Source organism: Trachemys scripta, chromosome 2 (assembly GCF_013100865.1).
Source record: "Trachemys scripta elegans isolate TJP31775 chromosome 2, CAS_Tse_1.0, whole genome shotgun sequence".
NCBI classification, from domain to species: Eukaryota; Metazoa; Chordata; order Testudines; family Emydidae; genus Trachemys; species Trachemys scripta.
Window position 1 is genome coordinate 50,485,428 of NC_048299.1, and position 22,691 is coordinate 50,508,118.

General features: G+C 40.6%; 1 protein-coding gene across 3 annotated transcripts in view; it reads right to left on the bottom strand.

The window, feature by feature from the left end:
* The window catches only part of THSD7A (thrombospondin type 1 domain containing 7A), a 351,691-nt gene that overhangs the window by 60,674 nt on the left and 268,326 nt on the right, over nucleotides 1-22,691 (bottom strand). For all 3 annotated transcript variants that reach the window (XM_034760534.1, XM_034760535.1, XM_034760533.1), the window contains one exon: nucleotides 19,850-20,113. In XM_034760534.1, coding sequence (XP_034616425.1) covers nucleotides 19,850-20,113 — 264 coding nt within the window. The remainder of the gene's footprint in view (nucleotides 1-19,849; nucleotides 20,114-22,691) is intronic.

Below are 22,691 nucleotides of genomic sequence, written 5' to 3' on the forward strand. Positions count from 1 at the left end.
AAATATCTTTACAGAGTATGTCTTGAATTTGATCTATGTAGAGCTGTCCTTCAGAGAAAGTTGACATCTTAAAGATGATACAACTTCACAGAAGTGAATTATGAACTTGTTTATTAAGTAACTTTTGACATTCAACAGACTGATTGACCAAATGATTCTTTATGAAAGGCACATTGTTTTAGACATATTTTTGAAAATCGTATGGTATGCAGTGGTATGGATTGCCCTGCAGCAGAATGGGTGACATCGATTATGGATCATGTCTGGGTTAATCTTGGAATTCAGACGTGCCTGACCTCAAAGCTCCATTCTACACTAAATGTTAATGCATAAAAATCAAATTGTTAATCTTCTACAGGATGCAACGAGCACTTTAAAATGGAATGTAAAGCCAGACATCCGATTTCTATATTTTGGAATATTGCAATTTGAAATGAATCATGACCAGGAAGTTAAGAGAGAACAGAAAATAACTGTCTAGCAGGATTTTTTGGCTTGTTATGAAACTCCTCCTCATGTTTTAATATCTCTAAGGTTGAGTTCATTGACATCCTAATCTACTGGATGCAAGCTTTTATCTACACTAGTTTCAACATTACTTTTACATAATTTTGCCCACATAAAACTATTTCTATTTTTAACAGTAACACTCAGTTTTAGTGTTTGTTAAATTTCTCTCTCTCCAATTAAAATCTGGAAGAAACAACTTCATCTCATTTTAGATAAATTATTCACTTTTTTCAGCAGATAACTTCAATCAATCTAGACTGGTTCAACTAGCTCATTTATTGAGACTCTAGGATAAGCCTCCAAAATATTTTAACTTTGCCTGATTGTAACTCAAGGGATTCAATTTCTCATCATCTGTCTCAGTCACAACTTCAGGCACTTTCAGATGTGAGGGCCACAAAACACCAGTAGCAGGTTGGGGGCTGTGTGTGTGGAGTGGATACTGGGATAAGAAAAGGAAACTTCTGGGAACATATTTTCCTAAATGACCTACCAGATTACCACATATTTAGCTTTGTTTCCCCTGTTTGTTGATACAAAATAGGAAAATAAAGAATTCTTCTAGTGGGATAATATATGTAATACATTGTATGTATGTAGCTAAAAAAACAACAAGAAGCACTTTTTCAATTTTACACTTAGATGGCATATCAGACAAAAACATTCTATGCAAGTCAGACATTTTAATTACTTTCAACTGTATTTAAAAAGTATAATTATCCCCCAAAATGGCAAATGAATCTGTACCACAATAGCCTGTAATGATAACATGTAGTAAAAAATCTCCATATGCTTGCACCATTCAACATGAAATGTTTTAAATCACAATGCAATAAAGCCATAATTGTATCTAATACCTGAAATTCTTTACTATATTTTCACAGAGGATTTAGTAGGCAAATTACCATGTTAACACTATGTAAAAAGTTTGTGTGACCGAAGCACTACAATTCTTTACACTTCTTAGTCCATCTTCCACTCAGAGGATGCACTTTCCTGGCTAGTCAAGTCCACGGTGCTGATGGAGACTTCTCTACAAGAGTTGCCTCTATCCTGCCTCCCCACAGGCAATGGCACCAGCACCCACAAATCCCCTGGAATGATTCGGTAGTGGGAACTTTTGAATAACAAGAGCTGAAGGTAGAGAATAAGAGGGGACTCTTCGTCATTGGAGACATGGGAGAAGGAGGGTTTTTGTTGTCACCAGAGGATAGAGGAGGAAAGCAGGGAGTCACCAGGGAGGAAATACTATCAAGAGAGGAAGGGAACGAGTGAGTGAAGACTTCTAGCCACTGGTGGGAGATAGAAGAGTGTTTGACAGAATATGGGTCCCCAGCATTAGCAGAAAGAGGGGAAAGGAAGGAGCATTCCAGGTGCAAAGAGGTATCTAAAGGGAACAGAGAGACTGAAGGCCTTTCCAAGGAATGAATGGAGTTTATGTTCAGGGAAAAGAGGCAAAGTGACTGAAGAGGAGAGAGACAACCTGGGAGATATTAAAGGGAAAAGAGGGACAGAGGAGGGAAGACAGGAAAGAACAGACAGGGATAAAAGGAAGAGGGAAGGAGAGCAGACAAAGGAGGGCAGAAGGTGGGTATGATACTTTCTCAGGGTACCGGAACTGTAAGTTATCTTGTTACCCCTCTGCCTCAGCGAGAGAGAGATTTGCTGATACTAGACTGTGTGACAGCTCCTGATACTCCAGTGCATTAGCCAGTCCAACAAACTCTTCAGGACTCTGCCAGCCCCTATTTCACCTTGCAGGTAACACTTGGAGCACTTCAGTTAATGACTCCCCTTGTAGAACATTGCCCTGCAATATCCAGCCCCTGTCACTGGACACTCTCAGAAATTACCAACTCCACTGTCTCCAAAGAGATAAGACACTCACCAGCCTGTTGGCTTCATGGACAATGCACACTTTACTTTAATATATTGCACTGAGATGAACTTATAGTAAAACCAAGAATAAGTTTATTAATAAAGAACAGAGATTCAAGTGATGCTAAGCAAGAGTAGTAGAAAAGAAAATGATTACAAATAAAACAAAAGTACAAGTGACTAAAGCTTAACAGGCTACAATTCTTGACTAAGGAGGTCTCTCGCCAAAAGCCTCCTCTCAGTGTCACAAGCTTTCCCCGGCCAGGATCCTGTGTTCATGGATACAAAAAGCACTGTGGTTCTTGCTCCCTCAGTGATGGATAGCCAGACTGTCCTTTCCCCCACAGATAGTCAAATAAATCATTGAAATGTATCCTTTGAAGTACACCCCCAGGCAAATTTCCTCTCCCCTGCTGTTCTTCAGGGTGCAGACTCCATGCTGTCTATGCTGTTCTTCGAATCCTTCCGATAATTTACTTTTCCTGTTGACTCGATATGGACCTATAATTTCCATTGTCTTTGGCTACTCCTGCTCCATTTACATTCGACATCTAGGCAGATAGGAAAGTCAACATTCCTTTGTCTACGGAACCTTTAATCACCCTGCCTGGTTTGCTTGGTTTAAATGTCTTTTTTGTATAAACATACAACTTCTTAACTGTTATTTGTGCACACATCATACAATGATCATGATGGCCAGTATGAAATAAGTTTTCGTTTGATATCTCATATGATATTCTTTGTAGATAAATATCATGAAAGCAATGTGTTAGATGTAGAGAGTTGTTCAGGCCAGACAGGAGTTTCTCTTACATGGCAGTGAAAGCTCACCGTGTGGCAATAAGAGAGCTCAGAGGACAGACTGAATGGGGAAAGACAGACATGAGATAGGAAAGAAAAACAGAAAAAGAAGAAGAGGAAACAGAAGAAGAAATAAATGGAGACAACTCATCCTGCCAGAAACAGCCTTTCCTGCCAAGCACAGACAGAAAATGATGCCCCAAGAGCTGATTCAGGTATCTCCTGACCAAAACTAGGGAAACAAACAAAAGAACCTCCTTCCCAACTAAAAATAAAAGACAAAGAGAAGTAAGTATGGGGAGGCCATCACATTGTTTGGCATTACAATCTTTGGAAATTGTGTCAATTTTCAAAAATATTTAAGAGAAAAATCACAGTGTCTAACTACATTTGAGATCTGAAAGTCTTTGCCAAACTAATTTGGTCTCTTTGGCATCTTTTCTTCCTCTCAGTTCCTTCTCTATTTCATCTTGAATCATCAGCCGACCCAGTGTCTAGCCAGGGCTAAGCCACAAGAGACCTTTGGGACATATGCAGGAGCAGCCATCAACATCATGATCTCCTCCAGCTCCCCTCGACTTCCTTCTGCAGTGCTCCATTCCACCTCTTGGCATCCCAGCTGGCCTGCACATTATCATCAGATTTATCTTGCACACTTACAGCTCATACTCAGAACACGAATAGAGAATCATTTGTAATTAATCCATGCAGTAAAATAAACAATTAAATAAAAATGTTGAAAAAATGGTTACAAATTATAAATTCAAGGAAACTGCAATCTGCTTGCAGATATCTATGTGACCAGAGAAGATTAAATTAGATAAATTGCCTATAGAAAATGATTCATTTTACTCTATTCTCCAGTCTTCTTATGCCACTTTTCATCAAATGCATCTCTGAAGGCGTGTCATCACCACCTACACATTTTTGCATGTTTCACATAGACATGTGCTTTCACATGCTGCCTAGGCACACCTATCTCTTCCTTCTCTCTTCTTTACTTCATCAGTGTAAATATATTCAATGCAATGCAAGCAAAAAAAAAAAATAAATTATGACGCCAAAGAGATAACACTGGGATATTCCTACACTTGGAATATCCCAGTGTTAGCTACCTAGTTTATAAAAGGACAATTTTAAACTTGGGTCTAGGCAACTAATTCCATATTTAAACACCTAAACAAGACCCTGTTTCAGCAATATACTTATGTGCAGTCAATGAGACTACTCATAGGCATGAGCTTAAGGACTTTGCTGAATCAGGCCTAAAGTGGATGATTTCCAGAGACGCAGAGCACCCAGGACTCCCACTTAAGGCTATGTCTACATTTGGAGGTGGCGGTGTGATTCCGAGCTTGAGTAGAAGTACTCAGGCTAGCTTTCACTGAGCTAGTGCATTAAAAATATTAAGGATGTAGCCACAGTAGCATGGTCAGTGGTGGCACGGGCTAGCTGCCATTAGCATGTACCCATGAGGTTCAGGTGGGTTTCTACTTAGAGTGACTAGCCTGTGCCACTGCTCACTGATCCCCATGCTATTGCAGCTACAGACTTACTATTTTTAGCGTGCTAGCTCAATGAGAGCTAGTACAAGAATGGCTACTTAGGCTGGGGATTACTCCCACAGCTCCAAGTGCAGACATACTCTGTGTCAATCAGAACAGATGATGCTCAGCACCTTTGAAAAAACTGTGCTTTGTTGCTTAGTTTTAGTTGCTTAGTTTTAGTTACTCATGTTTGCAATTTTTCACCATGCTGTAAAAATATCAAAAAGTTAGGAGAAGATGCTGATCAGAGATATGGAGAACTTCTATATAGACAGGGCTGGAAAGTAACATGTAGATTCTTTTAAGAAAAGGACAACTAAACTAATCAGGATTTAATCATGCAGCAAATTCTGATCCTGAGTTTATGAAGTGGATATTCATCTACTATGAATTGGACTGAAATTACTAAACAACCTCATGTTTACCATTGAACCAACATCAACTAGCAATGTCCTTCAGCCACTACCAACCTGGATTCAAACTTAGGGGTGATAGTTTGCCCCATGACCAATTTCCTGAGCTATTTGCACCACCAAGTAAAAAGTTATTTAAGGATATGATGGAAAATTGTTACAACAGAGTTAAGTGGACTTCATCCCTTGCCTGATGACAAGGCAGTCAAAGTAGGTGGATTTAGGATTCTTTCTATTCACAAAGTGCTGATGTCTGCATGTAAAGTCTGACTCTAATTGGGTTGAGTTTGTTGTGCTGTAGCTTGGAATCATTATGGATGTCTTAAAAACTTAGTATTTGGAGATCAACACAGCAGCTGGCTAGTTATTACCCCACGCATGAGAGCAGAACAACTATCCTGCTTCTTTCTTGCAAGTACTGCTCTCTGCTTCCAAGAGAGAAATTGTGGCACGAGAGTTTTTTATGCTATATAATTTGTAGAAATATATCTTTCTTGAGATTGATCTTCCAGGACTAGGAGAAGAGCACAGCTGTCTACATTTCTCCTGGCTTTAAAAGGTATTTGTTCTTTGTCCAGGTGTGCTTATATCTGTGACTCTGTCACAATATCCCATGGAATGATAAATTGCACTGCAGCATGTCCTTTTTCTTATTTTCAGGATTACCTTTCAAGACTTCAATGCCAAAGAACGACTGTTAATACTTAGTGATCTTCTGCATCAGTTCTGTCTCTGGAGGACTAAGTACAGGCTTCATGTGCTCTCTGAGTTGATGGATGTCTCCTGAGTCTGATCCATTGACAGAAAGAGTATCTTGGCACCGGCAGTAGTGGTGGCAGAGGATGAGAAGGCAGCAAGGTGTATGAGCAAGAACAATCTATACCACGACTGTTCTCTTGCCTAGAACTTGCCAAATTGCTTCTGGCTACAACATACTGTTGGCAGCGATTTTTAGACTTACAATCAAATGCAGTGTCAAGGGCAATGTCTAAGCCAGTATTTGAGCTGAAGCTGAAGGATAATGCTTCCATCTGCTTTAATGTATAATTCAAGTACATTTATTCAAACCATACTTACTAAGCACCTCTTTTTGAATTTCTTGATGACTACAGCATCATCTCAACAATACCCCTGCCTGGCCACAAAGATGTTCATGTAGAAAATGTTACAAATTCATAGGCAACATATTCCAAGACAGCATACAAGGTGTATCAAATACAGTACCTTATATATACCACACATATACCATATGGAAAAGTAAAATACATGCCCTAATAGTGTTTATAATAGACTTAAGGGGTAGAGCTAAGATGCAAGTACACTAGCATTGTATTAAATATAGACTTAGATAAGATATTGCCATGGAAATAACATAATGTGTTTTATAAAGGTATGCTTAATGAAAAACAAAAAATGTTTCATCTCAATTTCTACATTCTTTATTTTCCTTTTATAGATCTATATTGCTGTAGAGTAGTTTAAAAAGGAAAAGACAAAGAGAAAAAGAATTGATAAAAGTGGATGCAGGAAGTTATAAACTTGTGTTTGAGACCACATGGACATTTTTATAACATTTGAAATTTGGCTATCAGGCACATGAGCAGTTCAATAAGAAATTCCTTGCTTCACATAGCTACTCTCAACAGATGTTGCAAAAGATATTCAATGATAGAAAAATATTCCTCTATAATCCCCTGCATAAGCCTTGTAGCCATAGACTGCTTTGTAGAGTCAGCACAAATCAATGTATCTCATTTAATTAATGCTAAAGGGGGAAATAATCTCACACTAATAAGGCAGCAGACAAACTATCCAGGACTGGTTGATTGTGCCTAAGGTCTTAACAATAAACTGACATGAATTAAGAAGGGTAATACGACCTATATAAAAAAATGTACAACAGTTTGCCATGCTAGCATGCTGATTCCCTGTATAAGAGAACATGTCTCAGTTTATGTGGGTCAGGAATCATAATTACTATATGAAGGAGAGAAACTAAATACTGTAGAATAAATAAAGTGGTTTATATGCAGTACTGTAGAATAAATAAAGTGGGTTATATGCAGTACAGTAGCTCTTTGCTTTTCATGATCAGGATACAAATACAAGTGTGTGTGTGTGTGTGTGTGTGTGTGTGTGTGTGTGTGTGTGTGTGTGTGTGTAGAAAGTGAAAAAGGAAAAGTTACTTACTTGTTCCCATAATATAAGAACTAGGGGTCACCAAATGAAATTAATGGGCAGCAGGTTTAAAACAAATAAAAGGAAGTTCTTCACACAGTGCACAGTCAATCTGTGGAACTCCTTGCCTGAGGAGGTTGTGAAGGCTAGGACTATAACAGGGTTTAAAAGAGAACTAGATAAATTCATGGAGGTTAAGTCCATTAATGGCTATTAGCCAGGATGGGTAAGGAATGGTTTCCCTAGCCTCTGTTTGTCAGAGGGTGGAGAGGGATGGCAGGAGAGAGATCACTTGATCATTGCCTGTTAGGTCCACTCCCCCTGGGGCACCTGGCATTGGTCACTGTTGGTAGACGGGATACTGGAGTAGATGGACCTTTGGTCTGACCCAGTATGGCCAGTCTTACGTTCTTATGTTGTTCTTACAAGTTTTTTGTTCCAACAGCAATTATAATTTAAACTTTAAAGGAGCCACACAGGGATTTTGCACTTGCTATTTACAGTATTAAATAAACCATAATAATACTTTGGTAAAAATGTGTTCAGTTGTTGATGACATGTTATTTCCTCAAACTAAAACGAACACCAATGATGACAGAGATAGGCTACAAAAAGCAATTGTGTGTTTTGTAAAGAAAAGGCTGCAGTTAATTGCACGTCATATTTTCCTACTTTCCCAGCAAATTACTGGAACCAATATGAAAACAAGCAGAGATCACAGAACTAGAAAACAGAGGGTCTATGTCCACAGTGAGAGAAATGAAAAAATCTCTCTTTTATATCTATCTATATACAGAGAGAGAGAGAGAGCTATCTACAATAAGCATTGTGGACATAGCACTTTCCTGAGTGACCATAACTTACTCCCTCGATCCCACAAACTTACCCTTACTCAAAGCCTTTACTCAACACCATGCTTCCCTGGTCCTTCTTTTCATGTTAACTTAGACCCTCAATCTGAGCCACCTGGACTAAAGTATGGGCAGTCAATCGCCTCTAATAAAGAAATGAGTTGAGAAAATGACTGCACCATAACTAAAGGTGGGGCAGAATTTGTGTGGGCTTACCCAAAAAAGGACAGCTTTGCTTTGTGGTTTGGGGTGGGGGGAGGAAGGTGGTCAGAAACTACTGCAAAAGGTGTTCCGTGGTCAACTTTTCAGCAATGATTCACCCCTCCACCCCCAGGAATGTGCATAAAGGCATGAAACCTGGGTGGGACAAGTCTCTATGTGAAAGCAACGAGGAAGACAGCACCTATCCTCCCTCCCCTAGTAGCCAGCAAGTGGAGGTGAATGGCAGGCTGGATTTGGACCTGCTGTGGGCATTACGCTAGTCACCCCTTTTAAAGGGGGTCTGGGAAGGAATTTTTCCCACACCACCAGAATTGGCTTCGGTGGAGTGTGTTTTTTTCGCCTTCCTCACAGCAGGTATGAGGATGGACTTTTTTTGGTGAATAGAAAAGGTGGTAGGCCACATGTCGCAACTTATTTTGTAATATTGGGCGGATGTTTAGTGCAGGTACTCCATAGTGAGGGCAGCCAGTGACCAGATAAATGGGCTGGTAAAGGACTTAAAAGGAGGTACTGGATAAAGAAACCGAACGGGGGAGGGGGTTTGGGAACTTCCGTGACTGGTACAGCAGGGAGCCAACCCTCCCTCCCCCCATTCTTATAGACCTCCTTAAGTCTCTTGCGAGGCTGGTGGATGGTAAGGTCCAAGCCATGGGTTAGCTGGGGGACCTGGATGGAAACAAAGGGGGGCCGGTGAAAGCCCCGGAGAATTGATGTGAATAAGCATGGAATTGCCTGCACTGTACACTTTATCTGCCAGATAGTCCCAGACAACTATATAATAAAGTTGCGGCCTGGTTAAAACCCATAACGAGTCTCCTGTCCTTCTTGCGGTATACCCAGACAATTAGACTCTCTTTCTCTCCTCTTCTCCCTTCCCCCAAATATAAGCTGCACTGTCCTACCTGCTCGTGGCTCCCTGAGTCCTCCTCCCATTTCCGAGAAGAGACCTGTCGTACCTCTCCTGCCCACCCTAAGAAGTGCTAAATAGGGCTTCCTCTTCGCAAAGAATGGACGCTGCTGGGAGCCCCAGACGCTTTAAATTGCCACCTTGGGAAGTCAGGCCGCCCGGGTAGTGGCGACCGAGCCCTGGGCCCTTTAAACTGCTGCTGGAGCCCACGGCTGCCGCTGCTACCCCTGCGGGAGGGAGGGAGGGCACTTAGCGGTACAGGGCTGGCTCTGACCCCCCATCCCTGCCCCTTTCGCCTGAGGCCCTGCCCCTTCCAGGGGCCAGAGCCGGCCCCAACCCAGCCCCGTACCGGTAAGTCCCTATTTCTATTTTCACCCCTGGATTTATCAGTTTCCACACATTTTTTCTTATCAAGAAAACATTCAGAAGTTCCCTACATTAAAACAGACTGGGATATTCTAGTGAAATAAAGAAGGGCACAATATAAGACTCTATGCAGAACTGAGCATAGAATTTGTGTCTCCTACCTGTGTCCTCTGTTACTGAAATTTAACCAAAAATTATAACTTCATTGTCAGTGAAGTACTGTATTATTGCAAAGGAGATAACAGACTCACAAGCAAACATGGGGTTTATAAAAAGCAAATAATGCAGACAAAGCTGGTAGCTTTTTTGATTGAATTACAAAATAAGTAGATAAAGATAACGTGAAATGTGTCCCATATTTAGAGTTCAGTACAGTATGTGATACAGTACCTAAAAAACCTACCTGTACAGGAAAAAAATAGCTCAAATAAGTTTGGATATGGGCACTGTCAAATGGGTAGAACAAAAGCTGAAGAACTATGATGATTGATGAGAAGCTGCAGTGTATATTAAGCTGGTGAGTGCTGCCCAATGGGATGCCACAGGGCTCACTGTTAGATTTGGTGTTATTTAGCATCTTTATTCATGTTCTGGAAAAAGGAGTAAACAGCACATTGAAATTCACAGATGATACTAAATTGCAAGGCTTTGTAAATTCCACAGAGGACATGAGAACTATACCATGGGACTTAAGGGAAATTGGAAATATGAGCAACACATAAAATGAGATTCAACCTCAAAAGCACTAGCTAATACACCTAGGGAAAAATAAACCAAAACACTGCAACATAAAACGCTAATGCAACACAGATATTCAATAGAAGTGACAAACATATATAGCAATTAGAGATGGAAAAGGCCTACTAAAGTTTATTTTATCCTCTTGTAAGTGCAGGAATATAGCAGTCTATTTACTAGTGGTACATAGTGGGGAAAAAAGTAAGGTTGAAGGTAGACAATAAATTAGGTAAGTCCTTAGGAAAAGGAACAGTCTCTTTCTATGTGTATGTACAGTGCCTAACACAATGGGATCCTGAAGGCACTAGTGTAAGATAAATGGTAGTAGCAGTAGTCCGGAGAAGCCTACAGTGCAAATACTTCATTTCTTGCACACCTGAAACTCCCAGTGAGGTCATTGGAGATTCTGGGTGCACAAGGAATGCAGGATTAGCTCCAATGTGATTCTCACCTGCTTCTGTCAATGCATCACATCATTAAGATAATGATAATGTAGCTCTTAAATGAAGCTGGAGAGACCTGACCACTCGTAGGATTCTGCATACATCTTGGGGCCTTTCCACAGTAGAAGGATGTAAACACATTGGAGAGAATTCAGAGAAGAGCACCAAGATTACTGAAAGCCAAGAGACACTGATTCATGAAGAAAGAATAAAAGAACTGAAAGCAAACATGTAGGTTTGCCAACCAACAATTGAGGCAAATGATAAAGATCCACAAGTGTTTCAAGGCTGCAAACACCAAAGAGGGATTCCAAATCTGTAGTCAGAGTAACAGGATGAAATTGAGAAAAGAAAAAAACATGCTGAACGTCAAGAACATTCTCTCAGTGGCAAAATCGATTAAGCTACAACAGCCTCTTAAGGGATGTCTCCCAAGGGTTGAATCTCTTGAATAATTGCAACTAGGCAAGACAAACCAGTTGACAACAGGTTGAGGATAAGTCTTTTCTGGTTTTTAATTCCTTTGATTCCATGAAAAATTTTAATAAAGCTTTGATGTGATATTAAACTTATTGCAATAAGAAACAATGCCAGGGGCTGTAAGTATTTTATAATGAACATTTTAAAAACAAAGCAGTATATTTGATTATGGAAACAAACATCTCTGCCATCAATTACCGTGTATAATACATAGACACAAGACCCTGTGCACTCAAAATGATAGTACCAAATGGAAAATTATGTGTGGCGGGGGAACCTCTTGAGAAAATTCTGAATTCCACAGCCATAGAATCGGAGGGTACATGGGGCAGTGCACAGATCTATTGTTTCAGGCTGTGTGCTAAGGAAAACACCATTGAATTGGTGTACACTCGGTTCCAATTTTTGGATTATTTTTGCAACTATAAGGCTAGAATAATAACTTAAACAAAATGAAAGCTGAGAGTCTGTAGCACAATTCAAGGGCAAGGGGTGAATTTTATGGCAAATTTAGCAGCCACAGAATTGCAGAATACATGGGGCACTGAATACAGGACAACAGGACAATCAGGGAACATATCATGATAGGCAGGGCTGGTATTTATTAAAGTTGCCTGATACTTCCCATTATATGACACTGTATTCAATTGCTTAAGCCTTTACCAGCTCTTAGTCATTTGGGCTAAATTTTCCAAGCTTGTTGTGTACCTCAGGCTAAATTGTTCTGGAAAATTTCAGCCAGAACAGTTCAACTATTTCCAAGAACAACGCTAGGGAAAAATACTTGGTTTTGGCCATGTTAAAAAATGCTGACAACTTTTTCTTTGAAAGCTCTAGTAACCCCATGCTTCAGAGCAGGGACTAGAATTTTAGCCTTTGTGTCAGAGATGTGTCTGTTGTCATCCCAGTGAAAATCTGTCAAATTCTGGCCACATTATAAGCCTCTGAAAAAATAGCAAGCTCAGTAGAGATTTCTTAGATTTCAGCAGCTAAATTTCCTGAAGATTCCACCTCCACTAGTCATGCTCAAGACTGGAGCTCAACAGGACTTTCCTGTAATTCTGGGATTCTGCAGGACATGCTGGGTCTGGGAGTCTGTACTGAGAGCAGAGAAACTTTCTCTCAGTGACGCTACCCTCTCCCCCCTTCCACCCCAGCATGGAGTAGGAAGCTGCCTGATTCAAATGCAGAAGGGACAAGAGGCCGACCTGTGGGAAGAGGGTAAGGAGGATTAATTTGGAACAAGGACTCTTTGGTTGAAGCCTTAGACTGGAAGCCTGTAGGGAAGGAAACTAGGACTGCCTGGGCGAGAAGACTAGATCTGGGAGCTGGGGACTGGTTGAGCAAGGAGACTGGAAGCTGGGGCAGAGAGAAAGTAGGGAACTGGGACTGAAAAGCAGTGGTGCAAGGGGAAGGATCTAAGAGGAAGACAGAGGAGGGGTGCAGGGGGAGAACTGGCACTGGCTGGGCTAAGAGACTAAGACAAAGAGCTGGGGGACGGGGAGATAAAGCGATCAGTTGAGGTGACCAGGGAGGGAAATTGGGAGAAGGAGCCAAGGGAAAGGGGAATGTGGGCAGGCAGGGGGTTGGGGGAGGCCAAGACAGGGAGAGAGACACAGATGATGGAATTGCCAGATGTGGGAGTGAACTGGGACTGACTGGTCAAGGACACAGGGACCTGCAAGTCCAGAGGCGTGAGACTAGGGCTTGCTGGGCAAAGATATTGGACTGGTGAGGAGAATGGAACTGAGCTGAGGAGCCAGGGAAGGGGAAAAAGAGGCCTGGGACAAGGAGAGATTAGTGGAGAGAGGGCAGAAGGGTTAACACTTTGGGAGGAAAGAGTGGAAGAGTGTGCCAACTAGAGCACACTTCCCTCCAAAGCCTGGAGCTGTAAAACCACCGGTAAAGTGTAGAGTTGGGGGAATAATGGATTTTTCAGTTAACTGGCTATTCTGAAATTGAAAAAAGCATAATTTATGTAGGGTCAAATCAAAAATGAAATTGTTTTGAGATTTTCAGGAAAATGAAAAAGTCAAAAAAAAATTGTGTTTCTAAAATTTTCAGTTGAATTGTGGACATTTTGACAAAAACGGGAGGATTAGATTTACAAAATGGCTTGGGCATGAGGGAGAGAGGAGGTGACCTCCCTTATAACTTTTAGCTCAGTGGTTAGGGAATTCACCCAGGATGTGGGAGACTCTGATTTAATTTCCCCATCTGTGTGATGAGGAGAAGGGATTTAAATATGGATTTCCCACCTCTTAGGTGACTGGCCTAGCCACTGAGCTATAGAGTCACTCTCATTCTCTCTGTGTCCCAATGCATAAACACAATGGAACAGCTTCAACAAGAGAGACAGAGTGACCTACAGTAGAATATCCCAGAGTCCATATTTCCAAAACATTTTGATTTATTCAGTTTGGTGAAACCATTTGGCAAACTTGACACAAATTCACAAATAGTTTCAGGTCAACCAAAACTGCATAGTTTATTTTCTGAACATATTTTGCCCAGCTTCAGCCAAATGTCCCATTCCTCTCTAGTGCTGGTCACATAGAGGGTGACAACCAACTACTGCTGTCAGTGAACTCCATTAGCTCAAGTGTAAGAGGTCTCTATGGTGGATTCTAAAGGTTCCAATCCTACTGAAGATCCATGTGGGTGTCAAAATTATGCTGCATTATGGAACTTCTGTTTATTTAGGATGCTTTGGTTTGTTTTTAACTTAGAAAATAACCTGCTAAACTATGTTAAAAGAACATTTTTAAGGTTGTCAAGTCAAGCTCTCAAAAGTTAGGCTGCCTGTTCAACATTATTCAAAGGCTGCTCTGGAGACAGAATTATTAATTTACTCACAGGATTTTCTACGGCACTCATCACTATAGTACTTGAGTGCTCCACAACATTAATGAATTCATTTTCAAGAACACCCCTATGAGATGTACAGCTATTACCACATTTTATAAATGGGGAATAGAGGAAATTAAGGTCAAAAGTATGCACTAATTTTGGGTGCGCAATGTGAGATGCCTAAGACCTGTTTTTTTCAGAGTACTTAGCATTATATAACACTTCATAATTCCAAGCACATAGGTGTCTCTAGGACTATCAAACTGGAACCTTTCTTGAGCACTGAACTGTTTTTTAAAAACTATATTATACTTTTTTTTCACCACAATAGGATGCCAGCTGTGTTGATGAGGAACCACCTTTATTCAAGAAACCAGAGAGAATCACAAAATGATACATAGCTTGGAGAGCAGCTTTTACCTCAAAGTGAGTTCTGTCACTCTTAAAGTTTGCAAAATACTTTCAGATTCTTGGATGAAAGACATTATTTATAAGTGCAAATTATTGTTATTAAAAGTAATTAACAAAACTTAAGGAGACTAAAATCAAATTAATAAAACAACCATGTAAGAGACTTGAAGGTACATGGCCCAACCATGAAAGCTGATAAGTAGGCCACATATTCCTATTAGCTGTTCCATCTTCCTGAATTAATTTACAATGAATTTGTAACGTGATGTGTATATTTTTATCCAAGTGATGCTGTTGCTGTTCTTGTGCTACCAATGTAGATATAGCTTCTTAAATTAAAAACAAGTGCTCAGCAATGTCAGCTCAAAATTGAAGACTACAACACAATGATCAAATCTTCTGAGCATGAAGGCCAAGCATGAGATCACAAATTGTTGCTGTCAAGGTTATGGGGTGAACTGCATCTGAGACTCCTTTTAGGTCCCTCTTGAGTGCACCCCCGTAGGAGACAGGCCTGGCTTACCAAACCTCACTCTGGGAGGAACCATGTAGTCCAACCACTCTCAGACTGGATCTCTGGGTCGCAGCCCTCCTTGTTTCTCTATTGTATGAACACGTCAGGTCCAACTGCATTTGGCAAGCCCTTTCACTCTGGGGACCTGTGACCAGTAAGCTGATTAAAGTGACTCAGAAGCAGCATCTTCAAAACCATTCATCCCTCCAGAGGTACAAAATACACAGAGCAAGGGGTAAAAACAATAAAATCTTTCATTGCAAGTTTTATTAGTTCCCCTCAGCCAACCTAACTCCCATCTATGGCTGGGAGAAACAGAGAGCATGCTGCAAGCAGGACAATCTAGTTTGTGTGTGATCCCTGACCAGCTTTGCAGCTTCCACCAACACTCTTTGCACAGCGTCTGGCCACTCAATCCTCACCCTTTTCTAGACTGGGGGGCGGGAGGGAGTGTCCTCTGATGTCTTATTGTTCCCTTCTCTTTTCAGCATTGGCAAAGCAGCAGTGTTACCAGGATTGAGGCCAGAAGTTGCCTCATTACTGCTATAAACCTGGCTGTTATGTTTGTGTGTTTGTTGGGATGCTTCTTTTTTAGGCATTGTTTTACTTTTCCTGCTTGATTTTCCTCTAACAACCCATTTTGGTCTAATTCCATAGAAAGAAATCCATCATAAGCAAAAACATCATATTTATAAAAAATACAGATATTTCCTACGTTGTCACAGTTGCCAGAAGACTTACTAAGGTGTTTTACATGTTAAAGAGCCATTGTCAACTTGAAATATCACATTTCTGAATAATTCTTTTTAGCCAACTATATTTACAAGTAATTCCCTACAATTATCATAACTAAAAGAAGCCAGAGAAAAATATTTGAACCTCAGTATATTACTCTGCGCATTTGACAGCACACTAGGAATAGTCAGTTTCATTATTTCATTGAGAGTCATTTTCACTTCCTGCACTAGCATGTTCACTATGGAACACTGGTTGGGGATGGAGGGGCTCACATACATGCTCCTCCCCAGATGCAGCAGAGAGCTACTGTTGATTCTAAATGTGGGGGCAAGAGGAGCAGAGAAGTAACAGATTCTGGGAACAGGGTGGTGGTAGAGAGGCTCCCCCACCTAAGTCCCTAGATGGCCTTTGCATGTTGTTAGGAGGTAATGTCAGCATGGGGTAGCAAAGGGCCTCTTCTGCTAGCACAGGAACTGGGGTAATGGAAACAGGAAGGGTGCGATCAGATAGTTTCTCTCTGGAACACTTTCATAGTTCCCAGGGAGCAGTGGGTGGCAGGTTCAATGTGGGGAAGAAGGAAAGATGTCTCTACTCCCTGTGAGTCTTGTGAGGACTTCCTTCCCCCGACCTGCACCCTCCCAGGCTTACTCCAGAGCTCCACACACTCATGGAGGAGTACTAGGAGGTGAACACTTCCCACTGCAGAGAGCTTTATGGGCTAAGACAGGGGAAGTGTGATCTTCCCTCCTTGGGATCATGGAGGAGTCCCAGGGAGCAGCTGTAGCCTGGCTATGAAAAATGTGGGTAGGGATGGACCTGGAACAGAGATCTTGATTCATAGAATCCTGCAGAAAATCTGCAGCCCAACCAGGGGAGAGTGGGGAAAGGGTGGGTTTGTTTTTACTCCCCAGAACATGGACAAGTCCCAGCTACTGCCCAAATGGGGATGAAGTAGGCAGGGACCAGGAAGGACTCCTGTGAGCAGCTGCTGCTGAGACTGAGTGGGGAACTTCACACTTGGAGAACACGGAGTTGTATATCTGCTTCCTGGGACCTGGGAAGGGTGTTTGAAAGTGGAAGCACTCCTGTTTCTGCTTCCACGGCCAATGAAAAGGAAGAGGCTGGTAGGCAGTGAGTGCACAAAGAGAAGGGGCAGTAGGGGCAAAAGAGATGACTTCAGTTCATTTGTTATCGTGCCTCTTGGGCTTGACTCGCAATCCACTATCAAAAAGCCCTTTAAAAGAACAAGGAAACAGTAAAATAAGTGTAAACATTGAAAAAAAAAATCCCAAAACCTCTGCTCATGCTACTGAAATGCTGCACTACTAGAAAATGGAAATATCTGAAACTAGTCAATTTCTAAAAATTCAAGAAGAGGATTTCCTAATAAGAATATTTTGGGCACTGGTCTTACACCGCACTGTGAAGCACAGAGGGGTAGAAGAAAAAGTATGAGCAACAGAGGCAGGGCACATTGACAAAGGCTCTTTCCCCCCCAAGGCATACGGGCAAAGGACTATGGGTGGTGTATGGAGGGGAGTTGAGTCAGTGGTGGGCCGATTTAAGTCAAATCCTGCCCCCACTTCACCCAAACATAGTGAAGAACAAAGAGTTATTCCTGGTCTTTACCAAGATTCATCGAAGAGCCTAACTTCAAGCAACTGCTAGTGCATAAAGTTCTGAGGTAGCTTCCCCTTTTGTACCAGAGCAGCAAGTCCCGATTTCTGCAAGTGCAGGGTTGGGACCTTTCCCTGCACTAGAGACAGCTGAATACCATCCTCTTCTGTCCCTTTCTTTGCCAGTTATATCAATCACATTTCCCAGCATTCATTGCATCTACAGATTATAGAATAGCTCCTGCATCCTGTGCAAATTTTCTTTTTTAACAGTTTACAGACAACTTGACAATATCCATCCTTCAATTCAATGATTATTGGCATGAGACCCCTCTGGCTTCTCCTGGACTCAAGATCTTTTATTGTTTTATATTTTACACTGAATAAGGTCTCTAGAGGTTCAGAGGTTTTTTTACGTTTTAAGAATACCTACTTCTTAGGTTGGGTTTCTCAAGCTCTCTCAGCTCTAATTAACAGATCAGAAATAAACACACAGATCTGTGAAAATATTTTGCAGGGTCACAGATGATGATGAAAATAAATCATCAACTAGTGACTTGCTATGCATAACAGCCACAACAAATTAAAAACGTGACCTAACACATCAGTAGCAAAGTAGAAAATGGAAGAATTGCACTGAGGTTAAGTCTCAATTTTATAATTTTCTAAAGATGGCTTCATGGTCAATTAAATGCTACTTCTCTCCCTCCTTAGTAAACAGACAGAAACATTCAGATAATTGGAACTAATGTGATGAGAAGCTGAGTGCTTCCAGCAAAGTGCCAAGTGCTCTCAACTCTTTTTTAATTCAAAGAGAATTAAAAGCACTCAGAACCCACCAGGCTCAAGCATCTCCATTTGCCACATTTTTGCCTGACATAGTCAGGAGTTTATAATTTATCATGGGTGAAGTTTGACACAGGAAGGCATACAAATAATTATAATCCCTTTCATTCATTTAATTTTGTTGATTGGCTATTTTAAGTATCTTTCAGTAATTAAATCTATGATATTTTTGATAGCCCAGTTCTACTGTACAAACCAGAATACACAGCATAAATTCAACCAATGTTGACATTCAAATGAAACGGTATACTGACATTCAATCTACGGGATTTATATCACTAGAATGTATATAATCCCACACTTAAATGTAGAACAAAGTACTCTTTAGCCAATGTAAATCAATATTGCTCCATTGAAGTCATGAAGTCTGATTTACACCAGTTCAGGATCTGGTCATAACACTACACATGTACAGACCCTAGGCCAGCAACCATTTTGGAACAAATCCTGCCCTCGCCACACATTCAAGTGGGCAATGTGCAAAGTAAGCAAGATACAGGAAGTCTGTGCCCCATAATGCTCTGTCTGCGACAATGAGATGTGCAGGGAAAGGAGCAGTGTGTGGTGTGGCTAGTGGATGTACAGTTAAGCATAGCCACCTGATAAACTCCCTGTGAAGGGAAGTGAGTAGGGCATTTGGCTCTTTAGGAGATTACTACTATTTTAAGGCTCTGTAGTCAGGGGAAAGAATTCCATTCTTTGCAGAGCACTTTTGCACTGTCTTATTTGTTGCGTATTTGGCCCTTTGTAAACATTCCTCAATGCAAATTAAAGTTGCGGTTGTACATAAAATGAAATTGGCAAACTTTTAAGATATACTTGACTATATCAGATAAAGCCCAACTGATATCTGGTAATTCAACATAATTTTTCTTGTAAACATTACAGGGTAGAACTTCAGAGTTATGAACACCAGAATTACAAACTGACTGGTCAACCGCACACCTCATTTGGAACCGAAAGTACGCGATCAGGCAGCAGCAGAGACCAAAAAAAAGAAAAGAAAAAGCAAATACAGTACAGTACTGTGTTAAATATAAATTACTAAAATATAAAGGGAAAGTTTAAAAAAAGATTTGACAAGGTAAGGAAACTGTTTCTGTGCTTGTTTCATTTAAATTAAGATGGTTAAAAGCAGCATTTTTCTTCTGCATAGTAAAATTTCAAAACGGTATTAAGTCAATGTTCAGTTGTAAACTTTGGAAAGAACAACCATAACATTTTGTTCAGTTACCTCCATTCCCAAGGTGTTCGCAACTCTGAGGTTTTATTGTATTGTAACAGTCACTAATCCTGGAAGCTTAGTTACTTTATGAGTTGGAACAAGTTTTCTCAGGTCATTGAGTGTTACTCAATGTATGTTTGGTTAGAAGATACCTCTGGGGCAACATTACATGTTCCACAGCAGTTTCCTGTACTCTGTCAAACCAATAAATATTTGTTTCCTAATTCTGTCTGTACCTATGACCAACAGAGTCTCAAGAGTTACATTTAAAGAAAACAACAAATAAATGAAGAAAGAAAAGGTGTCTCTAAATACCGTGACTGTTGCATCGTGCTGTTTCCACGAGCCGACTGTTTTGATCATAGCATGCCATGGCCTGGTAACGATAGCCTTGCCCACATTCCTTAATATCTCCTTGTACTTTCATTCCAAGTAATACTTCCACTTTGCCCTCTGGTAAAATGCAGTCTGACCAGTTCCCCACAGGCTGAGCGTTGTACTTGTCACAAGGACAAAATTGAGTCTCGATCAGAGGATACAACTGGGAATTTTTGCACTTGTCCCTCTTCTTACTTTTTCCTGCAGGGAGAAAATAATTGTCCAGAAAGCACTTTCTATCACTGTACACAAAAGCAGGTAATTTTATTAATGATGCCACTAAAAATAGGCTGCTTCCCCCCCACCCAATTCATCAGTGTTGTGCAATTTAATAGTTATTATGTCATACTCATTCCATGGACAACATGTGCAAGGTGGTTTTTCTGGGTTTTTTAAAAATTTTCTTTTGGTATCAAGGGGGAAAGAGCCACTGTCTGCTTCTGTTACACTATTTCAAATTATCAAAATCCTCACATTTTATCACGTTATTGCACCATTAGTTAAGAATCACTCTTCTTGCCCTCTGATGTAATAAGCTCCTTCTTTTTATTAAGTCCAGAACATTGCTGCATTTTTTCAAATCTCTTCTAGCAGCTCATTTATTCTCCTCAACTATTTAGCCACCCATTTTTTCCTATTTGCATTTTTAATCTTCTCTGTAAAGTTTGTTTTTGTTTAATTTTTTGTTATTTGCTCATATCTCATTTGATTGTCCCAGTTTTAGAAACTAAAGAGCCTTGGCAAAATCATTTTGTAAAGTAATTATCTGTCAATTAGATGATAATATAAATGAATACGCTGCACTATTTCCCTTGTCTTTCAAACATGTTACTAACAGAAACACTAAAAGCACTAGGCAGGACATTATAGCACACAGTAATTACACTAAATACTGTTTTAGTGTAGTACAGGGACAATGTACTGTAGTAAGGGGATTTCTCATTTGGCGGCTTCATACTGAAAATGTGAGAGTTAATCCCTCTTTCTCCGCATCTTTTCCCCATGAATAATTAGGGCCTTTATTCTCAGCTGTGCAGATTGGGTTGGATAAGTTTGCAATATAGAAGAATTGATTCACCAAGGGCCAAACCATCCCCCCAGCACCAAGTCTGAGTAGCTGAACTTGGCATAGGGAGATCCACAGGGACCTGTCAATGCCAAGGCTGGTTGGCAGTTCTGTTTTTCTAGTTTCTTGTTTCTGGCTTTAAGGTAAATTTCTAGCCATTTTCTTTGTGGAAGTAACACTGATGTAAATTGTTCACCAGAATTATAAGACGGTTCCTGCCAGTCTTCCTGAAGTTCGAGAGTTATTTGCAGTCCCTCCTACAGCCACCCATGCGTGGCCCTTTGGGACACATGACACTTATGGCTGTAGGCCTTCTGATTTTCGATGGTTCCTATCACAATGGAGGGTGCTGGTGCCTACGTTGCTATTGAGCACCCTCCCCTTCTGGCTTAGTGAGTCCCAGCTTAGCTAACGCCACCATGGGGCAGAGAATGTGGCTTCCAGCCACAAAAGGGGAATGCTTGATAACATAAGAGAAAGCTTGATGTAATGGATTAAACACATGACTGTGTGTATTAAGACTCACGCGTTGACATTGACTCAATCCAGGGAATTACATCAGTCATTTAACCTTTTCTCTTTAGTTTCCCCTCTTGACAATGAAAGTACTCCTTACCTACTTAACTGAGCTGTTATGATGACTGATTAGTTAATAGAACAGGAGTACTTGTGGCACCTTAGAGACTAACAAATTGATTTGAGCATAAGCTTTCGTGGGCTACAGCCCGCTTCTTCGGATGCACAGAATGGAACATATACTGAGGAGATATATATAGACATACAGAGAGCATGAAAAGGTGGGAGTTGTCTTACCAACTCTGAGAGGCCAATTAAGTAAGAGGAAAAAACTTTTGAAGTGATAATCAAGATAGCCCAAGTTTCAAACTGTCTGTACGGGGCTATCTTGATTATCACTTCAAAAGTTTTTTCCTCTTACTTAATTGGCCTCTCAGAGTTGGTAAGACAACTCCCAACTTTTCATGCTCTCTCTATGCGTATATATATTTCCTCAATATACATTCCATTCTACGCATCCGAAGAAGCGGGCTGTAGCCCACGAAAGTTTATGCTCAAGTAAATTAGTCTCTAAGGTGCCACAAGTACTTCTGTTCTTTTTGTGGATACAGACTAACACGGCTGCTACTCTGAAACCTGATTAGTTAATGTTTGTGCAAATTTTTAGTCACAATGAAATTTCAACAAAAAGCAGGAAAAAGTGTTTGTAAAAATGTTCATGAAAAACATTTTGTAACCATCTGTAATACCCAGAAAAACCTCCAGTTTTTGCTGGGCTAGCAACCCCCAAGGACTCTGATTTACCTTGTGTTTGTTCTGTACATAGCATAATGGGGTGTCAACTCCCGTGACAACCTTCGGGCACTAATGCAGTGAAAATAGTAAACAATAATGACAGCAGATCTGTGACAATTGAGGCATTTGGAAACAGGATGTAAAATTACCTTTTGGAAAATGGTCAATAATTCAATGATTATGCTCATTTTGGCTGGAGGGGATGATTTAGGGGCTGAACAAAAGTTCATGGAAGGACTGCCATTGACTTCCATGGGCCTGAACCAGGCCCCAGTAGGTTAACACATTGCTTTAAATATTTCAACTCTGTGGAACCTCAGGTAGTGTTGACTCAGCCCTTCAAAAAGATAAATGGTCTACTATGCAGTTTATTGTGTATCAATCTTGTAGAAGAGACCATGA